The sequence below is a fragment of the Musa acuminata genome, chromosome BXJ3-5, assembly GCF_036884655.1.
Source record: "Musa acuminata AAA Group cultivar baxijiao chromosome BXJ3-5, Cavendish_Baxijiao_AAA, whole genome shotgun sequence".
Lineage (NCBI taxonomy): Eukaryota > Viridiplantae > Streptophyta > Magnoliopsida > Zingiberales > Musaceae > Musa > Musa acuminata.
The window spans coordinates 30,015,039-30,027,607 of record NC_088353.1 but is presented as its reverse complement, the minus strand read 5'-3'; the positions used below and the strand labels follow the sequence as shown (position 1 = coordinate 30,027,607).

The 12,569-nt window shown below is 40.2% G+C and overlaps 1 protein-coding gene across 1 annotated transcript; it reads left to right on the top strand.

The window, feature by feature from the left end:
• Nucleotides 1-755: 755 nt before the first annotated feature.
• LOC103973676 (RNA polymerase II C-terminal domain phosphatase-like 3) lies at nt 756-7,278 on the top strand. Its single transcript, XM_009388309.3, has 12 exons — nt 756-1,671; nt 1,896-2,034; nt 2,125-2,180; nt 2,263-2,323; nt 2,409-3,779; nt 4,128-4,730; nt 4,802-4,948; nt 5,051-5,319; nt 5,409-5,520; nt 5,598-5,855; nt 5,989-6,035; nt 6,240-7,278. The coding sequence occupies exons 1-12, from the start codon at nt 1,049-1,051 to the stop codon at nt 6,307-6,309; spliced, it is 3,756 nt and encodes a 1,251-aa protein (XP_009386584.2). The 5' UTR covers nt 756-1,048; the 3' UTR covers nt 6,310-7,278.
• The last annotated feature ends 5,291 nt before the right edge of the window (nt 7,279-12,569 follow it).

Here is a 12,569-nt window from a genome sequence, read left to right as displayed (position 1 = left end):
GAGTTATTTGATCACATAAATTAAATAAAAAATTTAAAACACAAAGAACCTAAGCGAAATCCAAACACTGTTTGTGAAACCACAAATTATCACGAAGCTCTCACAATAATATAATTATCCTTTTTCTAAGTGAACTAAACTAGATGGAAACCACTTTCATGCGCTTGTGTAGCGAAACATCAACCAATCGTTTGTGTAAACTGTACATACGTGATTTATCATCATTAAATTTATAAGAATAAATATAATTGTTTTTTTTTTTTTTGGCCACCATTTGGATACATCATACCCCATTTGAGAAAGAACAACTCGTCTAGATAGATGAGTGGATATTTTGTCAGATATGGAGATAGTTTTCAGTAAAAACAAATTAAAAAAAACCTTAACGAAATGAAATTAAATATAGTTGAGTCCGTCGATCAAGGAGCCGACGCAGTGAACGTATCTGTACCGTCCCCGAAGGAACAACACTACCTGTGCACGTGATCCGCAACCCATTGCTTCTACCCTCACGGGGCCCACGAAGCAGGGTTACTCTTCCGAGTCACAAGCTTTGGTGGGATGACGGGTAACTCGCTGGCGGTGTAAAAATGTACTTATTTTATTAACCTGCTCCCAGGGGCGCGAAGCCCCACCAGAGTAAAACCTACGCCGTGGGAAGAGCCACGGCTGCCGTTGACGTGTACGGTCGAGATGCAATGCCTTGCGGTGTAACACTTGATCGCCTGATCGCCTCCGCTCGCCACCCTCGTCGTTCCCCTAATCTCCCTTTTGTCCATTGGTTGCGCTCTCGTTCCTCCTCACCTTCTCGTGCTCGGTCGCCACAACCGTCTCACGGATTCCATCCGAAAGAGTGAGATTTACACCGATTGATCACACCTCGATTGGTCGCCCTCGCTGAGCGCTTCCAGACGATCTCTGATTCGCCGTAGAAGGTGGCCTTCAACCCCGGAATCGAATCCTAGAAAACCTCGATCAAAAACCTAACCTTAGGAGCGGTGAGATTACTCCATCCGTTCGGAAGAACTCCGCAGAGGCCGCCGGCCATATGCGCGTCCCTGGATCCAGTCGATTCTTCTTGAACCCCAGCGAGAAGGAAACCCTAGCTCGGATGGCGAGGGACCGCCCCCGCGGAGGCCGCGCGACGGAAGGGGAGGCGTCCGACGGCGACTCGTCGGAGTCGCTGGAGGAGATCTCTGCTGATGATTTCAAAAAGGACACGAGGACCGGGAGATCTGGGGTTTGGATGGGGTACCGCATGTCGAACAACTACGGACCCAGCCTCTACAGCTTTGCGTGGGCGCAGGCCGTGCAGAACAAGCCGCTGGGGTTGGATTTGATGCCAATGACGGGTGGTGATCTCGCCTCGAAGAATGACACTAGTGATAGGTCCGCGAAGGAGGAATCTTGTGATGTGATTGTAGAGGATATCAGTCAGGATGGCGATGATGGAATGGAGTTGGAGGAAGGGGAGTTGGAGGAAGGGGAGATTGAGCTTGGGATGGAGCCCGTGGCTGATGAAATGACAGAGGTTTCTTCTGATAAACTGGAGAATGAGCCAGAAAAGAAGGAAACTGATGGGGAGGAATCAGAAGATATGGGGGATTTTGACAGGCGTGTGAGCCTAATTCTGGAGGAGTTAGAGACCATAACCATCGATGAGGCATTGGCGTAAGTTTTTAGCATTTAAAGAACTTTAGAGAAGAAGGAACTGTAATGCCAAACTGCAGAGTTTGTTTTTGCAGTAATTAGAACCAGAAGCGAAATCAAAGATATTTAAATTTTCATCTAAAAGAAAGATCAATACATAAGTTTCGGAGATTTTCTGAAATCATTGCAGCTTTTGTGTATTGAAAGAACCATTTTAATGATGTTGGTTTTCTTCATACGTGTAGATCCTTCGAGGATGTATGTTTGCGATTGCGTAAGTCTTTTGAAGACTTGAAACCAATGTTTACAGGGATAGAGAGCTCAGACACAGTGCTAAATGCTCTTGTCCAACAGGCTTTTATGGGAATTCAAACAGCTTATTCTGTAAGAGCAATGAAAAATTTGACATTTGCTATTCAGCAGTAGTATTTTAAGTCTTTGTGGTTGATTCTTATTCTAAGTTTTCGAACACAGGTGCTTAATTCAGATACTTTTCAGAGAAAGGAGCTGAATCAACAATTGTTGTTGAGGTCTGTTCTCTTTTCTTTTCTCCTATCAATCCTGGCTACCTGATATTATGAACTAAAGCTAGCTCTTTTCCATTTGTTGTAGGTTGCTGATTCACATAAAAAACCAGTATTCTGTTCTTTTAACATCTGAACAAGTAAAAGAGGTCCATAATTCATTCCATTTATCTTAGTTAAGTTATCATCGGTAGAATTTATGTAAAACTTCGAATTATTCTTTTTCTTTGGCAGATCGATACTCTAGTTAATTTATTAGTTTTTGAGGATCATAATAAAAAGAAAGAGCAGCATGGTGGGATTGGGAACAACAATTTGAATTTGTCTAAAGAACCTGGCGTCTCTTCTGATGGTTTAGTTTCTTTGGGAAAACCATATTTGGCTCCAAAAGCAGTTAGTTTGCCAATGCTGGGGTTACCTATGCCCCCTAGGAATAGAGTGGAGTTTAGTCCATTGCTGGATCTTCATGCAGATTATGATGAAGATAGTCTTCCTTCTCCCACACGAGAGACCATGCCACAATTTCCTGTACCAAAGCCCGTTGGTCATGCAATGGTGCCAGTTTTATCTTCTCAGTCATTAACTGCCAAAAGTGAAGAAGCTGAAGGTGCCACGTCACAATTATACGTAACTGATGCTCTTAAGGCTGTCTCATTTTACCAACAGAAATATGGAAAGAATTCCATTTTGTCAAATAACCGGCTTCCAAGCCCAACTCCCTCAGAGGAGGGTGACAAAGATGATGATTCTCATGAAGAAGTATCCAGTTCTTCAGTTGCTGGTAATGCCAAAACTTTTTATACAGCAACACAACAGGTTTCCAAGTCCAGCAGCAATGCTACCCATACAAATAGCTCACCTGTGGATCGTTGTCCTGTTAAGCTGGCTGAGCAAGTTCAGTCCGGAACTAAACCTGCTGTAAAGCCTGCATTAAAGAGGAGAGATCCAAGGCTTAGGTTCATGAATAATGAAGTCAGAGGCCCTTCAGAAGAAAGGAGTGGTATCAGATGTAATGCCCCAGATGATGGTTTTTTGGGAGGAACAATTAATGCTAGGAAGCACAAGATTGCTGATGAGTCTGCTGCTGTGGTGGACCAGACCATGAAAAGACAGAGAAATGGATCTATGAGCTCCAGAAATATGCATGTAATATCAGGTAGCAGTGAGTGGTTAGAAGGCGATAGTATTATTCCTCAACCAAGTGAAAGGAGTCAAGTAAATGAAAATTTACATGTTGATATTAGAAAAGCAGGAACTGGAGAAGTTGGTTTTGATAAAGAACCCAATTCCAATGCTAATTTCAGCATGTTGAATGGACTTAAACCAAATTCTTCAAGTAATCCTGCTGGTCCTATTTCTTTGCCTTCATTGCTGAAGGCTGTAAACCCAACAATCCTTGTGCAGCTACTTAAAATGGAACAACAGAGACTAGCAGCAGAGAATCAACAGAATGTTACTACCTCAACAAGTGATATAACAAATGTTTCAAGTGTCAGTGGATTACCTGGGGCAGTTTCTTCAGTAATTTCTACTCCAGTTAGGTCCAATGAACCTGGACAAAACCAACTAGGAATATCTCAGGTTTCTCCACAATCAGCTTCCATGGTGAGGCCTAGCATTCAGTTGCTTGTTCTGTGACTTGTTTTCTGCACTTCTATTACTATGGTCCTTATCTTTATTTGATTTACTTTTTTTCTTCGTTGTCTCATTTGTTCCTACTGTTAGCCAGTTGTAATTGCTGTATGAAGTCACTCATTTAATATTCTGATTGAATTATCTTTTATTGTGCACAAATATAACTTAATGATTTCTGAAATATGATAACATTCTTATGCTTTTTGCCACCTTAAGATTTTGTGTTTGCTTTGAGACTTTTGTATTTAAATTTTAATTTCGTCCTCATAATGCTATTTGAATGACCATCAATCATGATGTTTTGTTATATATTTACAGAGCTCTCAAAATGACCTGGGGAGGATTCGCATGAAACCTCGTGATCCCCGCCGTATTTTGCATAATAATATCGTTCAGAAGAATGAGGTTGTTGCGTCTGAACAGAACAATATAAATGGAGCCACTGCTGGTCCTCAGGGCACCATGGGACATTTAACTGCCAGGGAGGCAGGAGAGCAGGCACAGTCCAACATTTTGCCTACTCAATTTAGTCCCCCACCTGATAGGTCTGAGGAGTTAACCAAGAATCTTCCAACCATTGTTTCTAGTTTACAGCTAACTACCACTTCCCCAACAATCCCCCACGGTAACAGCCAACCAATCTCAAGTAAAGGTAATCAGATGGATGTAAAGTTGGCTTTGGCAGAGGTGAATGACCCAAAGACCGTGTCTGATGTGCTTTCCGAAAGAAGTGCAGGAGTTTCAGAATCAACTAACCTTTGGGGGGATGTAGATCATCTACTTGATGGGTATAATGATGAACAAAAAGCAGCTATCCAGAGAGAGAGAGCAAGAAGGATTGTGGAACAGAATAAAATGTTTGCTGCTAGGAAGCTTTGTCTTGTCCTTGATCTGGACCACACACTCCTTAATTCAGCTAAGGTAAAATACAAAAATTCTAAATCTCGAGTGTATATACATAGTGACTCCTGAATGTCTATCTACCCTTCTAGTTTGTAGAAGTTGATCCAGTTCATGAAGAGGTTTTGAGGAGGAAAGAAGAACAAGACAGGGAGAAGCCACAACGACATATTTACTGTTTCCAGCATATGGGAATGTGGACAAAATTGAGACCAGGCATCTGGAATTTTCTGGAGAAGGTCAAGTCTTGATGAACTTGTTTTTGCAAACATTCTTTTCTAGATTTTATTTGAGTTCCAAATCATTTTATATTCTGAAGTAAATTCCTTGACCCCATATAGGCTAGCAAGCTCTATGAACTGCATTTATATACCATGGGGAACAAGTTGTATGCCACTGAGATGGCAAAGGTGCTTGATCCAACTGGATCTTTGTTTTCTGGACGTGTCATCTCAAGGGGAGATGATGGTGATCCATTGAATGGTGATGAAAGGGTTCCCAAAAGCAAGGATCTTGATGGGGTTTTGGGTATGGAATCTGCTGTGGTGATTATTGATGATTCTGTGAGGGTCTGGCCGCATAACAAACTCAACTTGATTGTTGTAGAGAGGTTTGGGCAATCATATTTTTGATCGATTAGCATGTTAGTTTTTAAATTATGAGCTTGACATTGTTTCTGTATTTTACAATTTATTTCAGATATACTTTCTTCCCCAGTAGTAGGCGTCAATTTGGACTTCTCGGGCCTTCACTTCTTGAAATTGATCATGATGAAAGGCCAGAAGATGGGACTCTTGCTTCTTCGTTGGCGGTATTAACTTTGTGGAATTTTATGCATCAAACACTTCCTAGTCTTTTCATCTGATGCGTTGCTTTTTCTTTGACCAGGTCATCGAACGAATTCACCAGAACTTCTTCTCACATCACTCCATAAAAGATGCTGATGTTAGAAATATACTTGCCTCAGAGCAGCGCAAGATTCTCACTGGTTGTCGTATTGTTTTCAGCCGGGTTTTCCCAGTTGGGGAAGCCAATCCACATCTACACCCCCTTTGGCAGACAGCCGAGCAGTTTGGTGCTGTCTGCACTAGCCAGATTGACGAACAGGTTACTCATGTTGTTGCCAATTCTCTTGGAACCGACAAGGTATTGATTCTTTTCTGTTCCTTATTTGACACCAAAAGCATTTTCCCTTTTGAACATGATTTAATGTGTGAAGCAATAAAAAGATTGATCTTTTAGATGATTATCCTGCTTCTCATCTGCTAATGGATCCCAGGTGAATTGGGCTCTCTCTACTGGAAGATTTGTTGTTCATCCTGGCTGGTGAGAAATGAATGCCTCTTTTCAAAATTTCATTGAACATATGCTTCCCGCAACGAAGTAAAATGGAGCCACAAATGTTGGCTGCTGGTGGGTTGGTCATCCACCGGGAGAACATTTTGTGCACCAATGCAAGCTCATGTTACCGTAATGGATAATTTATTTTTCAAGTGGTTTTATGGACTAAGCTGATGTCTGTGTCAACAGGGTAGAAGCTTCAGCCCTTCTCTATCGGCGGGTGAACGAGCATGACTTTGCAGTCAAAGCTGTGACATGATAAGCTCATCATACACAAACACAGAAACACACTCGGCCTTTGTTATCTAAAGATCAGGGTAGAATCTTCACCCCTTCTCTACTGGTGGGCGAATGAACATGAGTTTGCGGTTAACGCTGTGACATGATCAGCTCATCATACACAAATCCAGAAGCACACTTGGCCTTCGTTATATAAAAATCAGCTCATCATACACAAATCCAGAAGCACACTTGGCCTTCGTTATATAAAAATCTCCGATCAGAGGCAGTTCACAAACTGGGAACGCACACGGCTAAACTGACCTTTGGTTCCAAGAAAAGCTGTGAATACCAATAATCAATTCCAAAAGCTGAAGGGAGTAATTTTGGTGGGAAAACCAAGGGGCAGAGTGAGGAAGACGTGGATGATGGAAGGGTGGTGAAATGTGTGAATGCAGGGCTAGAAAAGTTGGTCTTCCTTCCACTGCAGTTCGGTTATGGATCGAAAGAAGTCTTGCGTTTTATAGCATTTAAGCAACGTTCCCAATGTAGAGCTTCAAAAAATGTAACAGTCTGTGTCTCTTAAAATCGAGGGTCTTAGTTTGAAGGAACAATTGAGAAAAGGCGCTGGGGTATGTGAATAATCTTGGTGTACCAAAGTAACAGGTAGATTCCCCAGGGTTGATATGGTCACCTAATTCAATGATTCGAGGTTGCATCAGCCAGTGATTGTTAATGGGAAACATCCTTGTCTGGGTCTCAGCACCCGTGGCTCTCTCTATAGGAAGGGGTATCAGACAATGTGGAGACAGAATTGAGCGGCCGATCTTCACTGTAAGCATTTGGCATGCCCCTTTCTTTCTTGGATTTACTGTTGAGAAGTTTGTAAGCTAGAAGTAAATGGCACCTCAAGGAATAGCATTTTTTTTTTATACATGGATTAATATAAAAAGAAGAAAATGCTAAAGAATTTGGGGGGGAAAGAAGTTCCATCAGTTTCTTGAATCTAGATAGAAAGTCTAATTGAGTGCTTTTTCTTATAAAGGTATTTGTATTTTTTTTGGTTTTCTAAGTGATCTATAATCGAGAATTGTCAAATTTTTTATATATTTTTTTTTCTTGTCTCTTATTTTTATGAAGCAATGACCAGCCGAAGAGACGGGCATCGAGAACGGTTGGGACAGGAATGAGATCGGGCACATGTCATCGCGTAGAATCCGACCCAATTCTTCGAACAAAGGTGAGCGTGGTCTGACAAATTCACAAACCTCAGCCCACAATTGCCATTGGTACGAGGCCGGTCCCATTCGGACCGACGAGCATCGGATCACAATGCAATCCTTTCTGCTTCCTCATCCGCTCACTCTGCTCACTCTTCACAATTTACCTCCCAATGCCCCTTGATTTAATATCACATGTTAGATGAAATTTTTGGAAGAGTTTATCTTTATTATAATAAATATAATTTTTTAAAAAATAATCTAATTTTGTTATAAATTTAAAATTTGTAAAATAGGAAACTAAAGTAAAAAAAAGTTCTCGATGATAGCTCGGAAGTTTTTACACAATTTTTACACAACAAGCGCGGATAAACTATGGCAAAACGTTTTGTCGTCAATTCTTCCCTTCTTTTCTCGTCTCTCTAATCTAATAGCACCTTTGATGTGGTTGTTATTTGTTGAGATTACTTTTGTGTATTTGGATATCGAGATGTTGAGGACGAAGCTGAAGTTGTTGGTTCATGTTGGTTCTATGGTGCAGAATTACATCGCAAGCTGGATAGGAAGAAGACGGGTGTTGTTGCTATGCGTTTCTCTTTCTCCTTTCTTCTTAGCATAATAGGGCTGGTTGAGGCACTACTTGGATTGCTTTGGGGTGCTCTTCCCTCTTTTATAGTTAAGGGGTGGAGTTCTAACTAAGTTAAAACTTAGAGAGTCCTAAGGTAGTCAAAAACTTGGGAAAGTCTTAATGCTTTTAGGAGTTAAATAGTTCTAATGCTTTTCGGACTAAGAGCTAGACAATTTTGGTTGAACCTTGTCTCTTTGGATTTGATTGAGCTCGAGTTGAGTTTAGCCATATTGGATTTGTATTAGAGTTTTGAGTCGAGGATAGGTTGAGATGAATTGGACTTTGATTGGAACTCAATTTGAGCCATATTTGAGTAAGGCTTGAGTCGACTTTGAATATGGTCTTTGAGCTTGAGATTAACCTTAGTCTTTGTTTGGTTTAATCAGAATCATATTGAAGTCTGATTGAAACTCTAGTTGAGTTGAATTAGAGTTTGACTAAAACTATGCTAGGTCATCCTTGATCATGGTTCATCTAATTGGGTGATTCATGTCTTGTTAAATCTTACTTTGAGATTTCTTATCTCTTCATCTTCATCTGTATATTGAAAGTTTTATTTTGGTGGTTAGTGTCACGCCCCTCAAAAAATATTCATGATATTATTAAAATTTTCATCACAAACTAATCCAGGATCCAAACAAACATTTGAGGACACTAAAAAAACATTCTATCAAATTTATATCTATAAAACCTTATAATCATATATCACATCACTCGATAATTCATATTTATGGCAACCCAAGCCAACTTAACAAACATGAACAACATTTATAAATTCACAAGCTATGTAATTTATACAATCATAACTCTAACCATTTACCACAAGTTCATAACATCGTAAACTAGACTTAACATTCCGAAATTCCAAATAAGAGAGATCTTCTAACACTTTTATAAGGTATATCCATTTCGGTATATCCATTTCGGTTCATCGACAACATTTCATTACATACAAAATATACTTATACAACAATAACATAATAACCAACAAGACTTGCCCATAATTCTGAATAGCTCTCCACTGCCACAGCCCAATACAAATATATCAAAGAGTGACAAGCTGACCTGAAAGATTTTATATAACAACGGAGTGAGCTAAAAATAGCTTAGCAAGTGACAAAGCATATTCAGAACAAAAGGAATGATTTCAAACAAGTAAGATATCATAATGCAAGACAGAATACAAGAATTTTCAAGATACCATATCATTAGATACAAAATCATATGTGTCATGTCATTCAAAACCTATTTGGCTCATAACAAATGGAGCATAGAGTAATTGGAACATATCAATAGCGTATGAAATGTTCCGGAGCATATCAACGACATATGGAACATTTAGGAGCATAACAATAGCAAATGAAACATTTCGGAGTATATCAAAGGCGTATGAAATGTTTCGGAGCATATCAATGACAAATGAAACATTTCGGAACATATCAATGGTATGTGAAGCATTTTGAAGTATATATCAATGGCATAAGAAACATTTTGGTGCATATCAATAACGAATGAAACATTTCAGAGCTTATCAACGGCGTATGAAATGTTTCGGAGCATATCAATGACAAATGAAACATTTCGGAACATATCAATGGTATGTGAAGCATTTTGAAGTATATATCAATGGCATAGGAAACATTTTGGTGCATATCAATAACGAATGAAACATTTCAGAGCTTATCAACGGCGTATGAAATGTTTCGGAGCATATCAATGACAAATGAGACATTTCGAAACATATCAATGGCATATTGACCATTTCGGAGCATATCAAAAAACGAATACGAAATAGAAGCTCAAACGTCGAATTTGACGTTACATTCATATCATTCTTATCCAAAGCATGTATAGAAACACATAACCAAAGCTCTGGATATCATATCAAACATACAGAAGGTGAAGTGGGACCATAACATAATATGGTACATCCATTTCTGAATGACCACCAAACATAAGTCTCCCACGTCTGGGAGGTCTCCCACATCTGGGAGCTCCATCTACCCACATCTGAGTGAAGTCATAGGGGCCGACAGAGCATCACAGGCTATATGCATAACTCCCTTCACCATTTCTGGCAAAGGTTCACAATATCCCACAAACACCATAGTACAAAGGGACAGTATGAACAATAAATAGCACATATCGGAAGCACACGTGGAACAACAAACGTACATGTGCCTTTACGAGTCAATACAAAGTAAGCAATAATCTTTCACAATTGTATTCAGATTTGAAAGGAAATGAAAGCAAGAGCATTCAAGGATTCCAAGCAATCACATATAACTCAATTCAAATAAGAAGGTTAGATAAATTCAATGTCCAAAGGAATGAAACTGGAATAGGCACATATCGAAGGCAAATGCAGAACAATGGGATATACATGTGCCTATATGAGTCAATACGATATAGCATAAACATTACACAATAGTTTTCAAGAATGAAAATAATTTTAAGGATAAGAGCATACAAGAATTCAAAGCAGTAATATAAAGCTCAATTGAATAAGAAAGCTAAAGGATATCAATTTCCAAAGGAATGAAACCAGAATATACAAAATCAACCAAAGCTTGATTTCTAGTAGAATTCAAGAGGCACATTGAACAAATTATTCAAACTATCAATCGTGCTCCAATTTACTCAGAAATATATCATTGGAAAGATATTTCAATCTACTTTCAGATAAAACAAGCTTTATATAAATTGAACTGTCCAACAGAGAGTTACAAATAATTTGGTAAACAAGGGTCGGAGAACAAAATCTTTGTTTGGCAGAATTCAACAGATAACTGGGAGGTGTTTGGACTCCAAATCTTTCAATCCATATATCAAAAGAAAGATCTCCGAGTCTAGTTTCTAATGAAATTAGTTTTGAATAAATCGGAGTTTCCAACATCGACTTATAGGCAGCTCGGTATCAAAAGGTCAGAAATTACGATCCCTGTTTTGCAGAATCTGTAGGCTCGTTTGAAACAGAAGTTAGGGCAAACAAACTTACTCCGAATTCTTAAAATAAGCTATCAAAAGAAAGTTTTATGAGTCTATATTCTGATCAAATAAGTTTTGTTTAAATCAGAGGTCAATACATGAAGTTATAACCATAACAAGGTAGAAATGTCATAATCTCAAAAGTTGCACAGATTCGAATCGTTATGTCTAAACAGGAGATATATCAAATGCAAGGCTAGAACAATTCAAAGTTCCTCATATTCAAAGCAAATGTAGAGATAAAATTACAGTAAGGAAAGATCAGGACACTTGCAATAGGAAAGATTAGAAAGCTTGCAATAGGAAGGATCGGAACACTTGTAAGAGAAAAGATTAGAAAGCTTGCAATAGAAAGGATCAAAACACTTGCAATAGAAAGATTAGAACAATTACAAGAGAAATGATCGGGAAACTTGCCTTTCAAAGATTTAGATCTGAAGATCCAAAGAAGGTGTCAGCCCAAATCCTTCTACTTTTCCTCCGTGTCCTCTCCCTGTTTCGTTTTCTACATGTCTTCTCTTTTTCCTCCACAACTGCAGCTCATGCAGAACATAGAGGCATAGTCACCTGCTCTCTCTTACTCTCATTCCATCATTTTCTTTCCCAAATGCAGCTGCCACAGCCATCGCCGCTGCCATAGTCGCAGCCCCTTCCACCGCATTGCCTTCTTCCTCCCCTTCTTTTGCAGACACAGCTGCTACATACGCAGTCGCTACCGCCGCTGCCGCAATCCCGTCCGCAGCCCCTTTTTTTCCCCCTTTCCTTTCTTTTCTTTCCCAGCTGCAACTGCCGTAGTCGCAGTCGCAGCCATGGCCGCAGCCACCACAACCGCAGCCTCTTCTTCCTCCCCTGCTTATCTTCCTCTCCTTCTTCTCTTCCAGCTGCAGCTGCCATCGCCGCAGCCGCAGCCCCTTCTTCCCCTTCTCTTCTTCCTCTCCTTCCCTTCTTCCTTCCTCTTTCTCTTTCCCTGCCACAGCTGCAGCTGCCACAGTCGCAGCTGCAGCTGCTTCTTTCCCTTCTCCTCTTCCTTCTACTTCCTTTCTTCTTCTTCTCTTCTTCCTCACGTTCTCTTCCTCTCCTTCTCTTCCAGCTGCAGCTGCCACCGCCGCAACCGCAGCTCCTCCTTTCCCTTCTCTTCTTCTCCTCTTCTTCTTCCCTCCTCCTCCCCGGCGTCACACACACCCTCTCCTCTGTTTCCTCTGCAGGAAACAGAGGTATCACAGCCTCTTCTTCTTCTCTTCCTCTTCTTCTTCTTCTCCTCTTCGAACGCCACACACCTCTCCTCTGTTTCCACCTGCAGGAAACAGAGGTGCTGCAGCCCTAGCTGCTGCCACCTCTCGCTCCTCTCCCTCTTCCCTCTCTTTTCCCTCTTCTTCTTCTTTTCTTCTCTTCTCCCTCTACTTCTCTTCTTCTTCTCTTCTCTTCGGTTTTCTTTATTTTTTTTCTTTTTGCAACTTAACAGTT

Coding starts and splice junctions, on each gene's coding strand:
- LOC103973676 (XM_009388309.3), top strand. CDS start 1,049: ATGCGCGTCCCTGGATCCAGTCGATTCTTCTTGAACCCCAGCGAGAAG. Junction 2,035..2,124: donor GAATTCAAACAGCTTATTCT/GTAAGAGCAATG, acceptor TTTCGAACACAG/GTGCTTAATTCAGATACTTT. Junction 5,320..5,408: donor AACTTGATTGTTGTAGAGAG/GTTTGGGCAATC, acceptor AATTTATTTCAG/ATATACTTTCTTCCCCAGTA.